This window comes from Canis lupus, chromosome 3, assembly GCF_011100685.1.
Source record: "Canis lupus familiaris isolate Mischka breed German Shepherd chromosome 3, alternate assembly UU_Cfam_GSD_1.0, whole genome shotgun sequence".
In the NCBI taxonomy this organism is placed as follows: Eukaryota; Metazoa; Chordata; class Mammalia; order Carnivora; family Canidae; genus Canis; species Canis lupus.
In genome coordinates, this window is record NC_049224.1 from 13,758,164 (window position 1) to 13,782,331 (window position 24,168).

Here is a 24,168-nt window from a genome sequence, read left to right on the forward strand (position 1 = left end):
TCTAGGAATGTTTACATGCATATGTCAAAGAAATTAAACTTCTAAGGTAACTCTGTTGAAAGGGGATGAGTGGACAGTCCTAGAGAGTATCTTCTTGCCTACAGGGTTTAGCTCTATTTTGTTTAATAGATCTGTTTCTTGACTTTGAATGGTATAAGCTGTAACTTCATCACGATTGGCAATAAGTTGAGCTTGTTCTCTCTATTTAAATTACTCAATAAATAAATTAATAATTTCCGGGGAGGAGATGGTGAAGTTCAAACTTCCTGCCACCAGAACTTCATACCGTAATCTTTTTCTTCCCACTTCTCCTCCTCCATCCCGCTTCCTCTGAGGGTTAGACCTTCCTCCTTCGCTTCCCTGATTTTTCAGCATTCATACATGCTCAAGTGTGTTGCATAAAAAAATGAAAAGAAAAGCAAAAGCAACTTCCATTGCACTTACTCTGAAATCTGGCTTCATGCTTCATTCAACTGAAACATGCTCCCCCAACAGGGCCTTGACCTCCTTGCCACTGAATCCACTGGATGCTTAGTGGGTCCTTATACTCCTGGACTTGTTGCCAGCATTTTACACTGTTGACCACTCTGATTCTTGAAGCATTCTATTCCAGTGGCTTCCATGACACGTTACTCTTTGAATTTCCCCTTACCTCTTTGGCTATACCTTTTCAGCCTCCTTGGTCTTCTTTTCATCTTCCTCTTGCTTATTTTAAATATTAGTGTTCTTCACAGTTGGTTCCCTCCTTAGACCTCTCTTCATTTCCTCAAAGTCACCATGTCCAACACCGCATTCATTTTCTCTCTTCCAGCCCTACCTCAGTGCCTCAATAAATGGTAGCGCCACACACCTAGTAGACTGGGTATGATCTTTTAACTTGTTTCCATCTCTACCTGCAGCTAATCACTTCCAAACCCTGTCAGTTTTTTCTGTTCACTATGTCTGGAATCCGCTTACTCTTCTGCATTCATATTGCCCCACACCAGTTCAAGCTCTCCTTGCCAGTAATCCATCAGTAGCCTCCTAAGTGGTCTCCTGCTTTCCCTTTTGTGCCCTCTATCTCCCAATCTGTTCTTCATCCAAACTGATCCAGATATTTCATCCAGGATGAGATATTTTCTCTCCCCTGTTTTCAGCCTCTGTTTTTCTTGGGACTAAGTCCAAAATCCTCCATAGCCCTATGTGATCTTCTTCTCATGCCCTTCAGCCTCATCTCTAATTGTCCTTTTCACCTTTCTTTGGCCAAACTGAAAACTTCCTCCTTGCTTCTCCTAGGGCAGCACAGGTTAGTTCTCCTCCCAGAAAATGTCTTTCCCTCCCCACCCCACACCCCCACAGCCCCTGTAGACATCTCTCTAGATCAGCTTCGGCATCACTCCCTCTAGGAAGCCTTTGCCTTGTCCATGATCCAAGTGAAGTACCTTCCTGGGGGTTCCCTGCCCCCCTGCCATTTGCCACACTGTGTCATAATTTCCAGTATGTTCATCCTTGTCACGCACTAGACAGCCCTTGAAATGACCACATCTGTCTTAGTCCTGGTCTCAGTCTGACCCTCACATATTGCCTGGCCTAATAAATATCTTTTGAGATTTATTCCCTGCCTAATGAATATCTTTGAGATTATTGAACTGTTTTTTTAAATAGCATTTATACAGTTATTAGAAATTTATAAAAATTTTATCCTATTTCTTAGCATCATAACAAAGCTAGTTTGGAAATAGAGTATCAGAGCTATAGTGACATTTTCATTACTTCCATATTCCAGTCTGTTTTAAGGCCATAGTAATTTCTTTTTAAAATACCAGTGTAGGGACACCTGGGTGGTTCAGTCAGTTGTCTACCTTTGGCTCAGTTCATGATCCCAGGGTCCTGAAATTGAGTCCTGCTTTGGGACCCCTGCTCAGCAAAGGAGTCTCCTTCTCCCCTCCTCATCTCTCCCTGCCGCTGCTCATGCTCTGTCTTTTGCTCACTCTCTCTCAAATAAATAAAATCTTTAAAATAAATATATAAATTTTAAAAAGATAACATGATCCCTTAATATTAGCGTAATACTTTGAAATAGAGCCATCTTCTGGGCTTCATAATTTTTTTAAATAAGAGTTTTTCAAAAAATATTTATAAAAATCTCTTGACCAGTACTTTCTTTAATATTACACACACACACAAACAGGTCATCTTATGTAGAGATTTAACAAAATGGTAAATAGAGTCTACGAATGTTTAAGATATTTGGGCTAATAATAAATCGTAAATGTTTGGCAATATTTTGCCTGAAAATAAATTATCTTATTAAAGATAGCATTACAGTGGGTCTGTTTCATCTAGTCAGTTCTAAAGCATGCATATTATGGTTCCTCTAAAAGTAAACTTTAAACATTTTTCATATCAGTGGTAGATAATTTTTTATAAAATGAAAGATCTACAGTGCTCATTGAGTCTGTGGTCCTCAATACAAATACTAATTTTATCCAAAATTTTACAGATTGGGCTTCTAAGAGTTTTACCTATTAAAAGTGTAGGGGGAAGGAAGTGGTTATAGAATGGAAAGGAATTTAAATATTTTACATTTCAGCATTTTGAATTATTAATATTAGTTACTTCCAAATTGCAAAGCTATTATTAGGGCTACTGATTTTAGAATTATACAGTTCTCACTTGCCTTTATTGTGGAAAATGAGGGATATCTCATAACAAAGCCATCGTCTTACTTGACAGCTCTGGAGCCTCCCAGCTCAATTGCCTGGGATTTATACAAGATAAAATTACAGTGTGTGCAACAAACGACTCGTATCAGATGACACGAGAAAGAATGACCCAGGCAGAGGAGGAATCCCGCAACCGAAGCACAAAAGTTATCAAACCCGGTGGACCATATGTAGGTTTGTATAGATATCGTTCTCCTTCTCACTGATTGATTGGAATAATTCAAGACCACTGTAGGTAAATACTGGTAATACTAACTTAATATTAACACAGAATTAGTTTCCAGAACATTTTGAATAACATAGTCAAAAATCATCTGTTCTCTTTATACCAATAATAAACTGAACAGATAGAAAAGTTCTACTTTCATAAATCTGGAATCCTTTGTTACTTTTACAATGTTGGGATCCGGTCCTGTTACTTTGCTATGTAAGTTTGTGATAGTGGTACCGTTGTGTGTTCTTTGACACTGAACAATGTATTCAATGATGGACTGTATAGGTCTTGTTTGGCATATTTGTAGGGTTATTTTTACAGTAAAATCTATTAGTAGATTTTAAGGTTAAGAGTTTTTCCATTAGTAGAATTTCAGAGGATCTCTGCACAAGGAATTCTTATTGCAAAATATAAAACGTGCTTATAGCAAAGCACGAGGGTGATGCCTTTTTGGTACCTAGCTTGTGATGTCATTCACGGATTCTCATCTTCATCTTTCCATTAATTAAGAAGCTGCCCCAGCCCCATCATCTTTATCATCAACTCACTCAAATATCCATCAGACTGAAGGGTAGTAAGACCTGACCAGCAAGATGAGTCTCTCCATTATGAGCAGTGACCCTAACAATTTTAGAGTTGATTGGCAGTGACTATTAACAGTAATAGGAAGAATTATCAGGAGTGAAGATGAGCTCTTTGAGGCTTTGGTCAGCTTAATAACATAAGTCATCATAGGTAAATGATAGAAAGATAGTAATTTGAAAATATAAATGCATATAAAAACAGTCTCTTGAATAACCAAATTCTTTAATCAACATCATTCCATGGCTTGGTATAATTTTACTTCTGTATTTTCCCATTGCTGACCAGCTACAGTACATTCAGCTTTGAGAAACTCCACTGGTGTCTTTAATAAGTATTTCTTTGGAACAAAGCCAGTGCTCCTGGGACTTGGTGCTTAGCTTAGATACATTTAGTTTGGTTTAACAACAATTCATGGCTTCCCCAGGTATCTGTACCCACGGGGTCCAGTCCCAACCCAGTAAGTTACCAGCAGTGAGATTTTTCATCTTCCCTTTCCTGCTGAATGAGGTAACAACTTCCAACCTCCTTTCTTGCTCTTTATTCTCACAAGTAACTTTTCTCTGCAATAGGCTAAATCTCAAATTGTTTTTGAAATGTACAAGATGTACCACAGTTAAATTTAAGTATGAACAATGAACTTGCTGTCCCTATTGCTTTGAAAGTATTTTTTTATTCTGTCCAGTACCACCATTTTATAAACAGTGAGACAAGTTGGTGTGTTTGATAAAGGAATAGAAGACTGAAGCCATCAAAATGATATTTTTGTCTCAACAGAACTAGCTGAAAAACTTTACCTTGATTTATTCCAAAGTTTGCCAATCAGCAGTGACCACTGTATCTTTCTACTGAATGACCCTTGGGCATCCCCTCTGGTCACGAATGTGTCTGTTTTGATAGGGTCAGGTATAGTTTATCTGCACAGCATGTTACACAGCAGATTTTTCCACACCCATAATCATCTAATGCATGCTCTTCTTAATAGTACAGGAACTGTAGAACTTGCAGGGTTTCTTCAAGGCACTACAATTTTTTTACATTTTTTAGGAGTGACCATGTAAAATTTGAGGTTATCTAAACTTTAAACTTAAGCCATATTACATCCATCCCATTCTCAGACAGGTTAGCCTGCCTTCCTATGCACACACATGCATTTGCCCCATGAGCTGTCTCTGCCGTAGTCCCTGCCAGCCAGTATACTGCACTCTGCTGGGTTCTCGGTGCCCTGGTCACTCACCAGCACAGTACATCGATCTTCTCTGGTCCTCCATCTTGTCTTTAACCTCTTTGGCCTTTTGTCCTATGCGTCACATAACCCAGCTCCTTTTAACTTTTCTTAAGATGGTCTGTATACCAACCCTTTAATTATTTTTATTGCTGTCCCTGGACTGCCTTCATTTCTTCACCTCAGAATTCAAAACTTTGATTTTTTTTTGTTTTTACTTTGTTATGGCATGTTTTGACCTTTTTCTTCTAATCTTACCCATTGCTAGTCCTTTACCATGTTTCTTTCCTTTGAGGTGGCTCAATTTGTAACTGCCTGCTTTTTTTTTTAGTACCTCAGGACTATATGACTCATTCATTTCTTTTAAATGCTAGTCATTCAGCCTTCAGTACTATTACCCAACACTTATGGAGAGCTTGCTGTGCACAAGACACTGGTTAGCACTATACATGAAGTTACTCACTCAGATCTCAAAACCATCCCATGAGGGAGGTTATGATTACATCTCCATTTTATGTGTCATGTAATTGGTATCAACAAATAGCAAATGATACAGATTTGGCCTTTTAACAAATTGTATTATTTTCTTAAGACAATAGGAGATACCTCTTTAGCTCATCATTGAGTATATAATATGAAATGATACCAGGAGCTCACCTTTGCCACCTTTAGAAATATCAGCAGAACAAGGCTTCTCTCATCAGTGTCAGCCCAGGTAGAAGACAAATAGGAATAATTCTGGTCTCACTGAAAGGTTGTGGTTGACATAATTCCAGGCCAAGCCTCTGGCAGTTGAATTAGGGCACAAGCCCTGTTTAAGGGGATAAAGACTATACTCCTAAGGGTCACCCAGGAATATGAGCTTTTACAACTCTTGTAGACTGAAAAAATACAAACTCTATTTTGCATGTGTGGGGGGCAGGAGAGTCTTTAACCTGGGAAACACCATTAGTTCTTCAGAATATTTCCACTTCTAGTCATGACATTTATATCAGTGGTGAGTACTGTTGTGTTACAATCCTTTCACTTTGTTTTAAAAAAAAAAAACTCCTATCACTAATTACCACTGCTTCCATTTACCAATATGTCTGCTCACTGATTTCTACCTAAATTCTGGAACTTTATTGAATTATAAATTTTTATTACATGCTAATATTTATTTAGGTGTATAAACAAAACCCAAACAACCTAATTTCTAGGATTCTTTTTCCAATTTTCCAACACCCCCCCCCAATCCTCTTTATTTATAATGGGTTGATACATGTGTGAATGACCTTGGACAAATCATTTAACATCTGTGGACTTTAATTTTCTCAATTATTATATAAGGGGTATTTGAACTGGATAACATCGAAGGTCCTTTGTATTTCTAACATTTTGTGACTATTAGGTATATATATATTTAGATAATGAACCTTTCACGGGAAAAAAGAGCATAAATGTCAAATGGTGGAGATGATTTCCTTTGCAGTGGATTATGTATTTAATGATGACAGTCACCCCATCATCAAGGTCCTGCCAGTTTTTTTTAAAGCATTGGGTCAGTGTTGCCAGGGCTTCTGGTCAGGTTCCACAGAACAGAAAAAACAACCGCAGAAGATGGCTACAGCCCCTGCTCTCTTTCTATTGTACTGTTTTAACAACTTCCTTTTAGATTGTTTACTCAGAGCCTCTAGACAGAGGGATAAATACTTTTACCATCTCATATTAAATGGAGATGCTAGAAGTGGACTCCTTGTTATGAAACAGTGGTTCAGATATAGTCCCAGGTTACCCAACTGTCAGACCCACTGCTGCTGTTTATATAAGGAGCCCAGGGAATTGATTAGCAGTTGGGTCTGGGAAGAGAATTAGGTTCTCCCACCGGCTTTATTAGAAGGTCTTTTCTGAGGCAAATGTAAAAAAATAAAAATAAAGCTTTCTGCCCACTTTGAACCTGACATTTTCTTGCCTTTTCTATTTTTCCTTTAGCATCTCAGTTCTGTAACTATTTAGAGCACTGATTTTTTTTCATCTATAGCTTGTCTTACCTTAAACCAGAGGACTCCTTTCTGGTTGAATAGGCACAGACTAATGGGGAGGCAACAAACAAGTGATCTTTGCATAAAACTCATTTGGCCCAGTGTGCCTGGATTGCTCTATCCATTTAAAGGAAAAAAGAGAGTGGGGCATCTGGCTACCTTAGTTAGTAGAACATGCAACTCTTAATCTCTGTGTCCTGAGTTCAAGTCTCAAGTTGGGCATAGAGCTTACATTAAAAAAATAAATAAATAAATAAAAGATAAAAGGAAAAATGAGATAAAGGTAGAGTGAGGGTACTAGGGTTTAGGAGATTCATGTACCAGTAACAGCTTAGCATTAGGCCCCAGGTGAGACTCCACTGCTGTCATATCCCTGACCAGATTCTAATTTCTTGTTGAACATTATACTTACACCCATCTTAGGGGCAAAATGAGCCTCTCTTATTTGTCTGCCCTGTGCTTACTTCAGAGAGGGGCCAGGGTAAACTCAGGAGACCTTGGGGGCTCTCCTGAGACTGAGGATCAGAGGTGGGTCAGACACACAGAGGAGGGAGGGCAGCCTGCAACACACTGGTAGTACTGTCAGTTTTTGTTTCTATTTTTATTTGCCTTCCTTTCTGGCTTAAATTCATTCTAAAAGATCAAACATGGTATGTGTGAGCCTAGCTAAAAAACATTCTCTGTCCACTCCTCCCTAGAGAAGAGTGGTGGGGAGGGTTCCATAGTCAGCTTTGTTTGGGGAAGTAGAAGCTACAGGTCTCAAAGAGGAGGGAAGTGTGGAATTTATAGGCATTTCCTAAACTTTTGTGACCCTGGCTTTATTCCCCCACACACAAATTTCCTATTAAAATTCCAGGGAACAGTACTGTTTGTTAATACCGTTACAACTGAGAAGTGGTAGACTGAAAGGTTTGCATTTGTCACATTAGAACTTTCAGTGTTTCTTCAGATCCTGGCAATGTGGGAATACCACATTGATTCTGGCTCCTCTGCTGTCTACTTGTTACCTTACTGACATTCACTTTGACACTTTGCTAGTCATCAAATACTGATTCAAAGTCTGCTAGGGAACAAATCAGCCACAGCCCTGCCCATGTGCAGCTTACAGCCTAACATGAAGCAATGGCAGACATCAGGTGTTTGTTCATTAAAAAAAAAAAAAAAAAAAAAAAACCTTTCCCACAAAGAAGTACATGTAGGAAAACTAGGATACTAATAACAGAACCCTTTCAAATGCTAATTGAGCACTTTACCATCTGAGCTTATCCCATTGAAAGCCTCAGTTTTCTCATCTGTGACATGACCATGCCTATTTTGTCAGGTTACTGTGAGGCTTAATGTGTATAAAGGTTTTTAGCACCGTGTCCCCACACCACCATGTAATTGGTTCATGGTAAATATTAGTTCCCTGCCCATCTGACACTGATCTAGCTATCTCTAAATTAAGAAAACTACAGAAACCAGATCTAAATCTTAGGTACCTTAATAACTTTTCTTATCACTGGGCAGTGTTCCTTTAATTTTGAGTTCCTTTGTTGTGCACTATTTTGATCCGATACTTGCAATTCATTATGTCCGGACAGTAGAGAAATACAAGAGCCAGTGAGATATTTCCTTTCCCCTTTATTCTAGACAGGATTGTGTCAAACAAACAGCACCTCTGGCTAGGCCTCAGGACCCCAGTATGGACAGAATTACTGTTCAGTAAAAACTCCTGCCCCATTAAGCCGTTTTCACACCAGACCAGACCAGACAGACCACAGCACTTAAGAGACTGCTTTTACTTACCCATTGATTCTACTTGCTAGTATTGTTCCAGATGCACTTGCCCTACATTGTATGTCATTACCAGCTCCCCTTACTCTTTAACCAGAGGGCACAGCTGGAGGTTTAGAGTGTACTAAAGGTGCTAAAAGATTCCACCTTAGAAACTATAAAATGAGGGTCTTAAACATTTTAATTCTGGTTTTTTCTTCAGCAAGCAATGGTTACCAGGTTTTGTCAGTGACAAGCTATGTCCTAATGGCTCTACACATCCACATAGTATCCAGGTCACTTCAGCCCGCAAATATTTTCTAGAAGTAGCCACTTGCCACTTACCAATGTTAAGTATAAGCAGAAAATGGGTTAATTACCAAATGGCAGTTGCATGGCAGGAATGATGTGAAGGCCTCCTTTTTGCCATTTTCTGTTGCTCTAATTCACCTGTGTAGTCTTAGCCCTGCAGTAGAGATGTCTGCTTGTCTGGCCCTCTCAGACTGTTTTGAGGTTGATTGGTGTTGGTTTTGGTTTTGGTTTTTGACTCCTAAAATTTGTTATGGCTTATTAAAAAGGAGTATGTCTAGCGTATGCCCTTCTGGGTGTTGACTTCAAATAATGCCCTGACTCCCCTCTTTGTGGTTTCTGAATCCGTGAGATTAAAGTAATTTCCCAGCTCAGCCAAAACTAGGTTCTTAGTGAAATACAAGTATTTCTCATGTTTCACATTTGCTATATTCATGTCTGGCAAAGAAATGACATATAATATGTAGATTTAAGTTCTGTAAATAGCATAGAAAAACATGGAAATTACTTTATTTCCACTTAATATGAACTACCTAGGACTTTAAAATTTCTAGTCTGTTGCTACAGTGTGTTTCACTAATGCACCATATGTAGCTAAGTGACCAGAATAAGTCTATATACATATTTATTCCAATAAATGGTTCTATCAAAACAATGTCAAATCCATAATTTTAGGCCATTTTTTCAAAATGCTTTCTGTTTGTATACTCTCTTTAAAGTAAAAACTGAAATAAAGTAGCCTTAATTCCCTCCAGATATAAAGAAGTACCTAAATCAGAGTTGAGGAAACTGAGATGCTCATTATGTTCTTACCTGCGAATATGTAACAATGTCATTTCCCCTGGACTTTAGGGAAAAGAGTGCAAATTCGGAAAGCACCTCAAGCTGTTTCAGATGCAGTACCTGAGAGAAAACGGTCAACCCCCATGAATCCTGCAAATACAATTCGAAAAACACACAGCAGCAGCAGTGTTTCTCAGCGGCCATATAGGGACAGAGTGATTCACTTACTGGCACTGAAGGCCTATAAGAAACCTGAGCTGTTGGCTCGACTGCAGAAAGATGGTGTCAATCAAAAAGACAAGAACTCCCTCGGAGCAATTCTGCAACAGGTGAGACACATGGAGAGAGTTCCTTCCCTGTACCTTCTTGTTGAGAAGCTCATTTTAAAAGTCTTCTTATTGTTATTTGAGGTAGAGAAATTTCAGGATTATCTTGATCAATGGTGTATTAATTATAACTCTTGAATACTAAGTCATCTTATTTTAAACATTTAATTAAAAACTAATTGAACTGTAGGTATCTCTAGTAGGTTTTATAAATTAGAGGGTACTGAATTGTTGAATTTTAAAAAAAAATTAAGTTCAAGTCATTTTCTTCATTTGGATTAAACAAATTTTGTGCTTGCTTCGGCAGCACATATACTAAAATTGGATTAAACAAATTTTGCTCTGAAATTCCATAAAAAAAAGTAAGAAGTTTTTGTTGTCTGTTTTTTGGTCTTGAATCACCTAAACTATTGCTGTAATATTGATTCATTTATGTATGTGAGGTTGTATCAGTCTTTGGTTGGTATAAACTAGAATATTTTTACCTACCAGTTTTAAATGCGTCTTGCCCTGCACACTCTTTCTTTACTCTGCCTTTTCCTACCACTGAGAATGCTGAGATCATTCACTTGTCTTCATTAAGGGATATGAATGAGTATTAGCTTTGATCAATTACCTTAATATCGCAAACTTCAAGTGTAAAAGCAGATCATGAATTTTTTTTTTTTTGAAGTCACTAATTTGTCAGACTATAACTTCCTATACTTTCATACTGATTTTTGGTCATAAATGTTGATTAGCATTCGAATCAAAAGATACTTTTCTCCAAAGCAGTAACATTTCCAAAGTTCTTAAATTTCACCATTAAAAAATACAGACTTACAGGTTTTCATTAATTCAAAAAATAACACTTTTAAGCCTTTTTTCACCTATTCCCTTACATTCAAGTCATGATACTAAAATGTTTTGAAAGAATAAAACCAAAATTTCCAGTTCTGGATTAATCAATCTCCAACATCTTGGGCATTCTCAAGGATCTTAATTAAATTACTTGAGTACTTTTTGGAAAAACTTAATTTAAATCCATATGTCACATAACAGTTTTAAGAGCTCAAAAGACAGGATGAAAGAATGAATAAAGATGAGAATGCATGTGTTTTCTTTAAATTTTTTATTTGGGGACAGAGGGAGGTTCAGGTTACAAATCACAAAATACCTGGTGACTGAATCTACAGAAACGTTGTAAATGATCTCCTAGGTTGGAGGATAAGATGACAAAATGATGGCAAAGGCAATTTTTTTTTTTTTTTTTTTTTGGCAAAGGCAATTTATTCACGAAGAGGCTACTACTGGTGTCAGTAGTTATGTGATTATGTATATGTATGTAGACAATAAAGATTTTTAAAAGTAGGTGTGCTTAACTCAGCCACAAATGGGACATAAGTATCATTAGTGTTGATCATTTGGCAGAATCTAGAGCATAGTCTCATCCTAACTGCAAGTTAGAATCTTCTGTAGAACTTTTTAAAAATGCCAGTGTGTGCACTCTTACCCAGCCCACTGACTATACATTGGTCTGGGATACCCAGATACTCAGACTGAGCCATTGACTGAGATGAGAGGGATGGCAAAGGAACAAGTGTATGAAGGGGAATCAGGAATTCTGTTTGGAAGGTGTCTCTTAGACATATCCAAATGGTGATAGATGTTCATTAGTTACATGTAAGGGTCTGGTGTTCGGAAGATAGTTGGAACTGGAGTTATAAATTGGGAGATAGCAGCGTATCAATTGGCTATTGAAAGCTTTAGAGCTGGGGCACCTGGCTGGCTCAGTTGGAGGAGCATTATGGCTCTTGATCTCAGGAGCTTGAATTTGAGCCCCACGCTGGGTGTAGAGATTACTTAAATAAATAAGAAGAGAAAAAGAAAGCCTAGGGCTGAAGGAAGTATCTTAGGAGATGATGACAATGAAGAAAACAGGGCAGATAATAGGTCCTAAGCATTCCAGCATATAGAGAAGAATGCACAGAAAAAGATAAGGAAAAAAGAGGGAAGAGGAGGAAAGCAGGGCAAGGCCCCATTATGAAGCTTAGAGATGAGGCTGGGTGTTGTTGGTCTATGTAGTCCTGAGGATAATAAGAAAACTAAGCATTGTTGGTATTTTTTCCACTTTGAGAAATCTGGTTGTGTCTCATCTTAATGTATTTGCAAATTTGAATCCTAAGCCTACTATTTTCTACTTTATTAAACAGCATTAACATTAGCTTAATGTTAAGCTGTAAGAAAAGCATAAACTACCATGATATATTTGATAGTACTTTATTTTTAAAAAGACACAGAAACAAGTGAAGTTATTTAAAAAGACCATTCTGGTAGGAAATGATAGGAAGGATGCCTTTCTGCCAGACTTAAAAAAGGACTCTTGGTTTGGCACCTGAACTCATACATTTGTATCGTTAATGGAATCTAGGCCTGGACACTCTAGGAATTGCAGTTACACGATAGAAAAAGATTACACTTAAGATTAAACTGGCTGACTAATGACAGTAGTTTGGGGGTTGTTTTGCTGTATGTTCCCATTTGTTGGTTTTCGGGAATTTCAAGGACTTTGAATAAGTGGATCTTCAGGAGAACTGGCAACTACAAGAAGCAGCCTTAGCAAGCCAAGAAATGACAGACAAGGACATCAGAATTGATACTATTTATGGAGATAATTTCTGCTGATTACTGAAGGGAAAGTTTATAACCCAACATTTGGGCACTCTTTGGTTTCTACTTAATACAAATGACCAAGGATTTTTACTGTGATTCAAAAGTAATGGAGTTAAAGACCAGAAGTTAATAATGAAGTTGTTAAACCTAACTCTAAAACTAGAAAAACCTGATTTAAAAAAGTAAAAATAAATAAACCTCCCTCCACTCTGTGCCTAATGTAGGCTGTTGGAATAGAAATATGACATGAAGTGGATGTTCAAGGAAAAAATACTTAGCTACTTATACAAAGTTTTAATTTCCCAAATGAAGTCAAACAGCATTTATTGAGATCTGGCATATGCAAAACTAGCAGTCCCTTTGGAACCAATTGGTACAGTTATTTTCACTGTAAATGCAAAAATGTTGCCTGTTTTGGGTTAGAAAGTAGCAAAAAGATCTAATGCTGTGTTTTCACACCATGTACCAGGTAGCCAATCTGAATCCAAAGGACCTCTCATATACTTTAAAGGATTATGTTTTTAAAGAGCTTCAAAGAGACTGGCCTGGATACAATGAACTAGACAGACGGTCATTAGAGTCCGTGCTCTCAAGGTAAGTTTTTTTTTTTCTTTAAAAATGGTGCAAATAAGTAATTATTTTAGTCGTTATTGTAAGACATTAAGAAGGAAGAGAGAAGCAAAGGTAAACTTTTTATCATGAGCATTTGAAGATTCTCTCCATAATTGGAACCTGTGTATCCTTTACAGAAAACTAAATCCATCTCAGAATGCTGCCAGCACCAGCCGTTCAGAATCTCCTGTATGTCCTAGTAGAGATACTGCATCTTCTCCTCAGGTATTCATAAAATTATATAATCATAGCCCTGAAATGAACCTCAGAGGCCACCTACTTCAGGTGGTCTGATTTGTGCTCGAGAGAAGTGAGGCCCAGAGAAGCAGCATAGCTTGCCTACCCAAAGTCACATGGCTAGTTAGTTCACGGCAGAGCTCCGTCTAGAATTCAGGTCCCGGCTCACAGCCCAGACCTCTTTTTCCTTACACAAGCACTGTTTGACAAAGTGCTTAATATCTACTTTGCTTTTCTATATTTAAAGTTTACATTGTATTATAAGATTATCTCCTTTTCTATTAGGTCACTAACTAGAAGATTTACCTAGTCCCATATCCTATCTCAGATTATACAGAAAATAGAAGATATTTAATACTATCTGAAACATGTTCAAGAAAACTATTTTGGGGGGAAAATGTTTTTAAAACAAGCAAATAAAAAAAAAAATCTCTCTTTCATACAGGTCTCCTTAACATACTTTCTTCAGTTAGATCCCAGTCACAGTACTCCATTTAGACCTCAGCTCTTTCCAGCTTAAAGTTTCCCCTAAGTGATTCCTTGGTTCCCTGGTTCGGGGACTGACAATGAGACAGACCTATCTACTCCAGTGCTATTGATCAAGTGCTCCTCTCTCTGGACCCTCCTCCCAGGGATTAGGAGATTGAAAACATGTGTGAGAACAGTAAGCATGCTGTGGGCAAAAGGCTATTGATACATTGAAAACTGTTAGAGGGGATCCCTGGGTGGCGCAGCGGTTTGGCGCCTGCCTTTGGCCCAGGGCGCGATCCTGGAGACCCGGGATCGAATCCCACGTCGGGCTCCTGGTGCATGGAGCCTGCTTCTCCCTCTGCCTGTGTCTCTGCCTCTCTCTCTCTCTGTGACTATCATAAATAAATAAAAATTAAAAAAAAAAAAGAAAGAAAAAAAAAAAAAAAGAAAGAAAGAAAGAAAACTGTTAGAAACCTATTGTGAGGAGCAGAGGAAGAACAAAATAAAAGCAATTATGTCCTTGTGTGTACATTGTCTATAGAAGCCTCACTTTTAATGCCAGCTACCATGAAGTTATTTGTACTCTGATCTAATTATGTAATGGCTGCCAAATCGATGATACTAAATTGAAAACAGAATAAATTAATGGGATGATTAGCTATTATTTTCTTTCAGCTGAAGTTTAGGCCACATCTTTACATTGGATATATGATTTGTACTTTTCAACTATCTGAATTTCCTTTTCAATTTAAATATTGTTGCTGGATTGGGCTAGCACTAGCATAATTTTTTTTTAATTTTTGAAATTAATTCCTTATCATTTTAGTGGACTAGTCATTGAGACTTAAACTTTCCAATCCTTTGAAGAGATATACTTACAAAGGAAGAAACTGAATAGCATTGCATCAACGATGGAGATACTTAGAGAAATTCCTTTGAAAGTGCTGCCTGTTCCCATTTGAAGACAAGTGAAATAATAAATAACAGCCAAAATATTTATAACTGGAGCATCTTAACACATTAGAGGAGATTAAATAAGTGTAAGCTTTTATTGCCCTTTGCCTCCCCTTAGTTCTGACAGCGTGAAATGGTACAAACTGCTTTCTCCGCTTTCTCAATATAACTAGGTCAGCTCTGGCTCACAGAGGAAGGAGGTTACCTCTATTTAATACTCTCTGAAGTGGTATAGTCCACATAGATTGGCATAGTCTCTCGAAGAACTTAAGAGTGCAGCTCTATGATCAGAAAGTATAAAGTACTCCAAGAAACATATTTGCCAGATTCTGTTTTTTTATGTTAGACGTGAAAATTTATTTCCCTTTTGTTTTTGTGGATTGTCTGTTCCTGCTTGAGCTTGCAGAATGGTTAACACAATGCCGATGATAAACTTAAGAATGAATAAAATCGTTCCATTGTTCATGTGGTAACTGGTGATGCATGTGTTGAGTTGTCATACAAACTGGCTCGTTTTTTTTCTCCTTCCCTTCCCCTACAGAAACGGCTTTTAGATTCAGATTTCATTGATCCTTTAATGAATAAAAAAGCTCGAATATCTCACCTGACAAACAGAGTGCCGCCAACATTAAACGGCCATTTGAATCCCACCAGTGAGAAATCTGCTGCGGGCCTCCTGCCGCCCCCTGCAGCCGCTGCCATCCCTACCCCTCCACCGCTGCCTCCAACCCACCTGCCTGTCTCTAATCCTCCTCAGACTGTAAACTCTAACTCCAATTCCCCTAGCACTCCAGAAGGCCGGGGGACTCAAGACCTACCTGTTGACAGTTTTAGTCAAAACAGTAGTATCTATGAGGACCAGCAAGACAAATATACCTCTAGGACTTCTCTGGAAACCTTACCCCCTGGTTCAGTTCTACTACAGTGTCCAAAGCCTATGGAAGAAAACCATTCAATGTCTCACAAAAAGTCCAAAAAGAAGTCTAAAAAACACAAGGAAAAGGACCAAATTAAAAAGCATGACATTGAGATGACAGAAGAAAAGGAAGAGGACCTTAAAAGAGAAGAGGAAATTGCCAAGTTGAACAACTCCAGTCCAGATTCCAATGAAGGTATGTTTTACACTTGTAAAGCCAACTGCATGTGTTCAGTGGATGGGCAGTGCAGACTAATGATTGTGAGAGATTATGCTGTTTATAACTAGTATTGCTTTCTTATCAAATGACCTTCTGTTATTAATCTTAGTGTTGTGCTTTTGAGCAGATTTTTTTCTTGCATTTAACAGTGGTGGATTTCTGTCTCTTTTTAGCAAACTATTAAACAGTTTCTATATTTAAGAATAAGACGATAACATTTGAAAATGACTTTATTATCCTCTAGAGACCCTCTTCTAGAAGGTAGGCTATGTTGCTTTTTTCCCTGTCAGGGTACTGCACAACCTCAACATGACCTATTATATGCCAGTCTTGAACTAATTTAACCAGACATGCAATTAGTGATAAAAATAATTCTTTTCCTTCTTTGCCAAAGAAACAGGGTCACCCCTGCCTTAATTAATATTAACACAGGGGAAATGTCAAATTCTTTATAAAAACAGGCAAGGTAAGATTGCGTATGCAGATCCATCACATCATCTTTATTCAGAGCGAAAGCAGTTTTTCTTATGTAAGGCTGTTGGCAATTTGCTTGATAGAACTTAAATTCCTTTTTAATTTTAAGAACACTGTTCTAGTAAACTAGTATTAATTGTTACTAGTAAAATTTAACCATTTCAAGCTTTTGGAAACTTTAAAAGCCAGATAGCTAGAGATGCAAAGAAGCTTGTAACAATGCTTTATTTCTAAAGGAAAGCTAATCAGAAAGACCACTTACCTGAGGTGTAATGATCTTTGACACCTAGTGACAAAATTTTATTTTTCTTATTTAAAAGTTATCCTCTAAAACTTAATATCCCCCTGCCAGCACATCAGAGATTCAAGCCCATCATTTAGCGTTGTTGCCGGTTTTAAACCCAGCTGAACTAAAGCAAAATTCTCTAGGAAAATGCAACTTTAGAAAAGTTACTTTAATGAATAGAGTTTAAGGAGTGTTACATTTCTGTAATTTTCCCATAATACTAGAAGTCTGCAATCCTTAGATTTAACTGACCATTTTTACCACATGAGAGAAACTTTGCAGAATAGTATGATGCAGTGTCTTCATTGACCTGGATTGAGTATACTGCACATCAAAGCTTATCTGTTGAAATATTTAGATCAGTAGGGTACTGTATAGTGGCCCAAAAGGTAGCTGTAAGCTTTTCCCCTCAAATACTATCGTACTCAAATTTGCCAGGTCAGGAAAAGGCAAGAGGTAATAAAACTTTGTGTTCAGAGTTGGCAAGCCGTGTTCCTGGTTATATCCACACTTTCTACCCTGAGGTGGTGATTCTGAGTCAGCCTGGTGGTGCTGGGAGGACTGGATCCCATAAGTTGAGACCTACAGTAGAGTTTGAGTGAGACCTATTCTCTGAATCTGTCCCTGAGAATGTAGTACTTCTCAAAGCCAATTGAGATTATCACAAAATACTGAGGATGGATCCAGACCCACATCCCCTGAATCTGTTGAAATTTATCTGATGTCTGTGACAAAGAGGAAGCCAGGTGACATACACTTAATGCCTTTTCCTTTAAGACTCAGGCTGTCATAAAAACACAGACTCAGGCTTTAGTTGCACATACACGTGCGCGCATACATGTGACTATGAACAATAAGCCCACAGTCTGCATAATTTATTTAGTATTTAGTTTAAAATATTAAACCAAGAAATGACTAAATTTTCATTTTTGTTTACATTGAACATGTATGTTTTGCCAGCAGGCAGGGTTAGGATTTGAGTTATTAATTCTACCATGAAAGATAAAAAATTACCCTATAAAAGTCTAAATATACCCTCAGGAAATGGAGCATTCCCACAAACAGACTACTGACTGAGGGATTTTACACACTTTCAGAGCATAGCTCTGAATGACTGGCAGTCTACTTGTTTGTCTATTTATTTATTTTGTCCTCTTAAAAACGAATCCATAGTATTATGAGATGTAGAGATGAGAGGAGTGTAAATCGGGATTCAGTAATGACTTATTTTAAATTACTTTCAACTGATAGGGGAAGACTTGCTCACTGCTTCCTCTGTCTGCATACAAAAAGGGTAGGAATGAAATACAGTGACCAGAGCAGACTGCTACCTGACTTCATTGTCTCATCTGCCTTGTTTGAATCCTATGAAAAGTAGATGTTGATGTAAAATTTGTATCTTCCATTGTCTGGCTGCATCTGCCACCACAATCTTTGAATTGCTGGGCAGATGCCACAACTGTTATGGAAAGAATAGAAGATTGACCTTGGGTTAAGATGGAATTCCTTTATTGTGCAGACACTGCAGTAGCCAGGGCGCTTTCAATGCCTGGCGTCAGTTCTGCTGGCCCTGGTCATAGGGCCTCTATTGTTCGTGTTCAATTGTATTCCTTGCTCACTGTTGCTTATTGAGATGGAAGAATAGAATTTGAGGAAGAGTGTTCCAGATGTTTCTGATCTATTTTAGAATTATAGGCATTTTATAACCATACTGTTTGGTGAAAGCTAATTTTTTTTTCGTTGTAGGAGTTAAAGAGGGTTGCACTGCCTCCACGGAGCCTTCTTCAACAATTGAACTCCCAGATTATTTGATGTAAGTTCAGATGTCTGCCAATGGGAGAGAACTGTTTAATTTTAGAAAGTTTGCAAATTCTTTTCCCATAATTTGCAAATCAGAAAAGAGGTTCCAGAAATAGAGTCCTGGAGCCACCCCTGCATTTGAAAGGCTGCCATTAAGCCTGCTCGTCCCAAATCCACCCCTGTCTGCCTGAGCAGGTTGCGCCTCCCCCTGCTCTGAGCTCTGCTCCATGGCCTTTAAGTATAGAGAAGCCTGTCCTTTGTTCTGGGGCCAGGCCAGGCATTTGATTATGGAAGATTTCAGGGATCTGACTCTTCAAAGCTGACAGTCTATCAATGCACATTCACTTGTTCCCCCCAAAGAGAGAGTTTATTACTGATAAAGAGCTTAAACCTCCACAGTTCATACAAAGTGGAGATAGATGGATTTTCATTTCAATAAAACTCTGCCATCGAATTAATTTTAAGAGTAGAGAATAGTAAAATTTGATCATTCCACTTCAGTACTGGTTATAATGTTTGTCCTGTTATGGCAACAAGTTGCTAAACGCTGAGCTGGGGACATTTTTGTAACTGGTTATCACAGAAATTATAACTTGTACACATAATTCTAGCTTTTTCATAGACTCAAAGGCTTCTGGAAGAAGAAATAATTAAGTTGCAAGAGCCTGGAAAAATGGAGATTGGAAGAGCAAACAGATTTGGCTGTAGATAGCTTTGAAAATCAACAAATGGGCAAAATAATTTGAATGTAGATTGGAAAATGAACTCTGAGCTATATGAACACTTTTTCTCTCAGTAGCATCTCATAGTGGACAAAGTTAAACTATGCCGTTTAGCCCTCCATGTACCATGAAATATTCATTTCTAGAGTAGAGAACATTTTATACTGATAATGTGTTACTTTTGCTTAACAGTAGTGCGAAAGCTATACTTAATGGGGAATGATACAGCATGAAACCATAATGCTGGTTATCATCTCTTAACTAAAAAGAACCCAAGAAACCATGCTGAGTACTCTCTCATCTGAGGTGGTATGGTTTTAGAGTTCTGGGAGGGAGCTTTGGAAAGCAGCCGCCACTGAATTGGCCCAGGAAGGGTTGGTTGGGGGACAGCTCGTGGCTCCACCGATGAGGGGTCCCACTTCTCCTTAAAAGTCTTATGAAAGTTGGTCCCCTCCAAATGACAGCTGCAGTACTGTGCTCTCATTCTCTTATGATGGATTTTAATTCCCCTTTTTTTTGTAATGGTGATATAGATTGATTATATGTGACAAAATCACAGGGGGAGACTAAAAAATAATTCTAATCTTTTCCCTATGGATTTAGGATGTTGCTGTGTTTTGTCAGCTTAACCAGTTAGTTCTATATTTAAAAACTTGTTTTTAACTCCCTAATCTTAAGGATGGTTGCTGCATCTGCTTCAGCGTGTTTTGATGTTTGTCATGTTTCTGGCTGTTAAAAATCATGAAAGTACGTAACCTCTGTGATTGCTCAATTTATTTTATCCTGAAACTGATATAAAAACAGCAAATTTTCTTAAAATGGTGAGAAACCATGAATTAAAAAAAAAAAAACACTGAAATTACAGAACTTAAACTTCCGGTTGTTTCGTAAGAAAACTAAAAAGGACATAATAAAACCTTAATGATCAGCCTCTGAATAATTCATACTTAAACTACAATATTCCTAATTTTTATATAATAAGAATACTTCTGTTACTTTTGTTTGTGAAATAGCCAAACCCTTTAAAAGTTTATTCCATCACTGCATAGGAACCAACTAGAGAACCGTAACAGTTTTTGTTAAAAACAGTGAAATGCTTTTCGTTAAAATGCCAGTATAACCAAATAATCTTCTATAATAGCAACACAGCTGTTGGCTAGTTTGGTATTTTTCCCTAAGGAAATTAAATATAATAATGAGGGTATAGACTTGGGTCTGATTTTGAGAAAGCAGGATATTTTATAAAGCAAATTAAGCCTAGTTTCACAAGCACTTTAGCCATTTTGCTTACATACACTTATCCCCAGGAACTTCTTTTCCTGCCCTGGGCTTCCTCTGGTGTGTAGTCAGGACAGCCCTGTCTAGGAGAGGACAGCTTGCTGCTTGGCTGGCCACGTTCCTTTTACAGCAAAGACACCAGCAGGACGCTTTAAATCAGCATACTACTGCTGTCTCAATTACACTTAGAAAAATAAACCTCCACAGTGTCTAACTCAGCATGAATAAAAATATTAATGGGGACATTAAGGTTGCTCAGTTGCATCACTTTTCTCACATTTCCAACCAGACATTTTGCTGTCTAAAACCATTTTTGTAGAGGACTGAACTCCAAGGTTTTCCCACAGTCAAGAATATATGTGCATGCCTGGGGCATGCTGAACCACCTGATACCTGCCTGAAAATTGCTTTCAAATCTCAATTTTTAATCTCAAAAAGTCCAGGGAATTTTGCATTCTGTAATAGGAACACAGAGTACAGAGACCCAGGCCAGACTTTGGTGTGATCCCACTTCCCAGAACCACAAATAATATTAACTTTGTCGTAATAATAAAATGCAGTTTTAATTTGCTTACTGCTGAGTAAACTGACACTGGGAAAATGGCCTTCACTCACCAGTTTCGTAGAGTTATTCACAACCTGAAGTAAAACAGGTTTATGACATTTTTATTAAAGTAAATTAGAATAATAGTAGACACTGTTCAGTTACAGACTATGATACTTAAGTGTTGAAAAAGAACTAGAGAAATATGCTTTTTTTTCTTTCTTTTTCTAGTCTCTCATTTCAAAAGAGACAATTACTCTTTTGTATTTTATACATTTGCCTAGTCAAACGTGGGAGGAAAGAAGTAGAGGGAACAAGCCAGAGGCACCTTGCTGGCAGCAGGTGTAAACGGTCAAAAGGCAGACTTCCTCATATAAAGCAGCAGATCTAGAGAGAGCTTTGACTTCAGCATTTAGTGACTATGTGACACTCTCTGGTTTCATGTCACTCACCAACTCCTGTTTCCATGTGACGCAAAACAGATGGGTTGGCCTCTGCCGCTAGTGTAGTAGTGAATTATTTTGGATAGAGAAAGGCTTAGAAAGCCAAATCTAGGTAAGTGTTGTTTTCTAGTCACACTTCAGTTCCACTGCCAGCATGTCTTTTTCACATTTACTTTCCTTCACTGACGGTCTTAAGCTCTCCTGTGGGATAATTTCACCTGGAGGTTGTCTGAAGGAGTGACATGGCACCAAACAGTGACAGACCAGCATTCAATGTAGGGAAACATGCTTGGATGCAGTTTCTAAGTATTGGGTTTAAATGTAAGATGTGAATGATGTTGACTATAGTCTCTTTTCATTTCTCTCATTTCTTTATTCTTTTTAGAAAATATATTGCTATTGTCTCCTATGAGCAACGCCAAAATTACAAGGATGACTTCAATGCTGAGTATGATGAGTACAGGGCCTTGCATGCCAGGATGGAGACTGTAGCTAGAAGATTTATCAAACTAGATGCACAACGAAAGCGGCTTTCTCCAGGCTCAAAAGAGTATCAGGTAAACATGTTTGCTCCTAGATAGGCTGACTTCCATATTTTACCCTATTGGTTCTCTCCTGGCCCTTCCCTAGGCACCCTATTGGCCTTCAGAGCATGTCTTCCGGCAAACCAGCCTCTCTGCAGCTTTTGGTCTTCATTTAAAATTAGCTAGGAATGAATGAATGAATGAATGAATGAATGAATGAATGAATGAATGAATGAGATTAGAAAACTAAAGAAATAAGTTAATACAGTGAACTGTATTTCTGTCAGTGGAAAAAAGTAACTTTTTTAAACAACATAGTATGTATAAAATATATAACATGCTTTATATTTATATGACATAATAAAGTATTGAGAAAAAAAGCAAACAACTAAATAGGAAAAAAGTTGGATTTGGGATTCACTGAAACATTTGATTGCACTACCAACTCAGGCTATAGCTGCTAGAGCTGGTGCTGTTCCCCAAATTGTTATATCAAGTACATTTTAAAAAAACAAAAAAAAAAAAACTCAATCTGGCATATAATAGGGAAGATAGAGATATAGAATATAAACAGGGTTTAATACCACAGAGATTTGGGGTTTAAATGAAGAAAAGTTTGGTATTTCCAGCTCTTCCAGAGACTGACATATGTTAACACATACTAATCTGTTTTCACTTTCAAACTTTAAGTAGCAGTATTACCACAACTGACAGACAGACCCATGTACTCGTTGTTCTCATAGTTAATAAGCAAAAGGATTAATACAAATGAATGTTCCCCTCCTTGTGTAAGCCACATAACTTGTTGCACTTCACAACCATAGATGGTGCCTTCACTCTGGCCTCCCACTGTTGTTCTGACAGGAATCTACATGAGAGAATGGGTTTCCCACAATGGGGAAAACAGACTACTTAGAGTTATAGAAGACTTTGTCAGAGGAATTAGTATTTGAGGGTGTAGGAGGTCTTGATATGGTGGTTTGGGGTTTATTTTTTTATAAAAAATACTGGTTTATTTACCAGTATACTATGATTATATTTAAACTAAAATATAATTCCAAGGACTACTTGTGGTTAGGAGGAGGCTCCAGAACTAGACTGGGTTTGATTCCCAGCTGCACCATTTAATATTTGTGTGACTTTGAGCAAGTTATCTAATCTTAATCAAAATCCCCATCCATAAAATAAGGTGATTATAAAGTGCAGAATAAATGTCAGCATTTGGTAACTGCTTAAATCCATACTATGTAAGGTCACATTAGTATTAACCAGGTTCTCCTAACAGCTACCTAATATTCCTCTCTAGAGGCGATCAATAGTACTTGTTTCCAGTGTATTCTTTCAGAGGTCTGTGTATGTGTTTGTAAGATATATATACACAAAATTCACATGTGGGCCATATGTAGTTAAATTTAGGATGTCATCAATCACAATATGTACCATTGTCTTAGGTTCCAGTAAGTTAAACTGTGATACGTTACTTATCTCATTAAAATGAAATGTGCATCTTAGAAGTAATGAAGTTCTTAGAATATGTCATTCTGTTTCTAAACAAATAATATCAAACTGTATTAATCATTCTGCACTTTGCTTTTTTCACTAAACAATATAATGCACCGTAGGGAACTTTATATAAGTATGGGAAGCACTTTTTAATGACCTCTTAGTATTCCTCTGTATGGATTAACAGACATTTAGATTCTGTTTACTGTATTTTGCTTTACAAACAGTACTGCAGCAAGTAACCTTGTACACACAGCGTTTCACTCAGGCACAAGCACATTTGAAAGAGAAGTATAAATGCTGAGTCAGTTCTGCATTTGCTATTTTGATAGCAGTTGCCAAATTGCCTTCTTTAAAGATTGTACCAATTTACATTCCCATCATCAGTATTTCCCACACCCTTGCTGAATGTGTTAGCTGTATATATTGCCAAAAACAAAAAAGTTCCCTTCTGATTTTAATTTTTAATTTTGTAGAATGTTCACGAAGAAGTCTTACAAGAATATCAGAAGATCAAGCAGGTAGGAATCATCACTGTGGGTTTCCTGACCCCATAGTTGGGAAGTATTACAAATTCTGCAACCTAATTCCTCCTTGTTTTTTTCCTCTACA

At 37.6% G+C, this 24,168-nt stretch overlaps 1 protein-coding gene across 2 annotated transcripts in view; it reads left to right on the top strand.

Annotated features, from left to right (window-relative positions):
- The window catches only part of ELL2 (elongation factor for RNA polymerase II 2), a 72,938-nt gene that overhangs the window by 44,858 nt on the left and 3,912 nt on the right, over window positions 1-24,168 (top strand). For both annotated transcript variants that reach the window (XM_038532293.1, XM_038532294.1), the window contains 8 exons: window positions 2,716-2,879; window positions 9,664-9,923; window positions 13,042-13,166; window positions 13,322-13,409; window positions 15,388-15,958; window positions 18,489-18,555; window positions 21,915-22,086; window positions 24,033-24,077. In XM_038532293.1, the coding sequence (XP_038388221.1) occupies window positions 2,716-2,879; window positions 9,664-9,923; window positions 13,042-13,166; window positions 13,322-13,409; window positions 15,388-15,958; window positions 18,489-18,555; window positions 21,915-22,086; window positions 24,033-24,077 (1,492 nt within the window). The remainder of the gene's footprint in view (window positions 1-2,715; window positions 2,880-9,663; window positions 9,924-13,041; window positions 13,167-13,321; window positions 13,410-15,387; window positions 15,959-18,488; window positions 18,556-21,914; window positions 22,087-24,032; window positions 24,078-24,168) is intronic.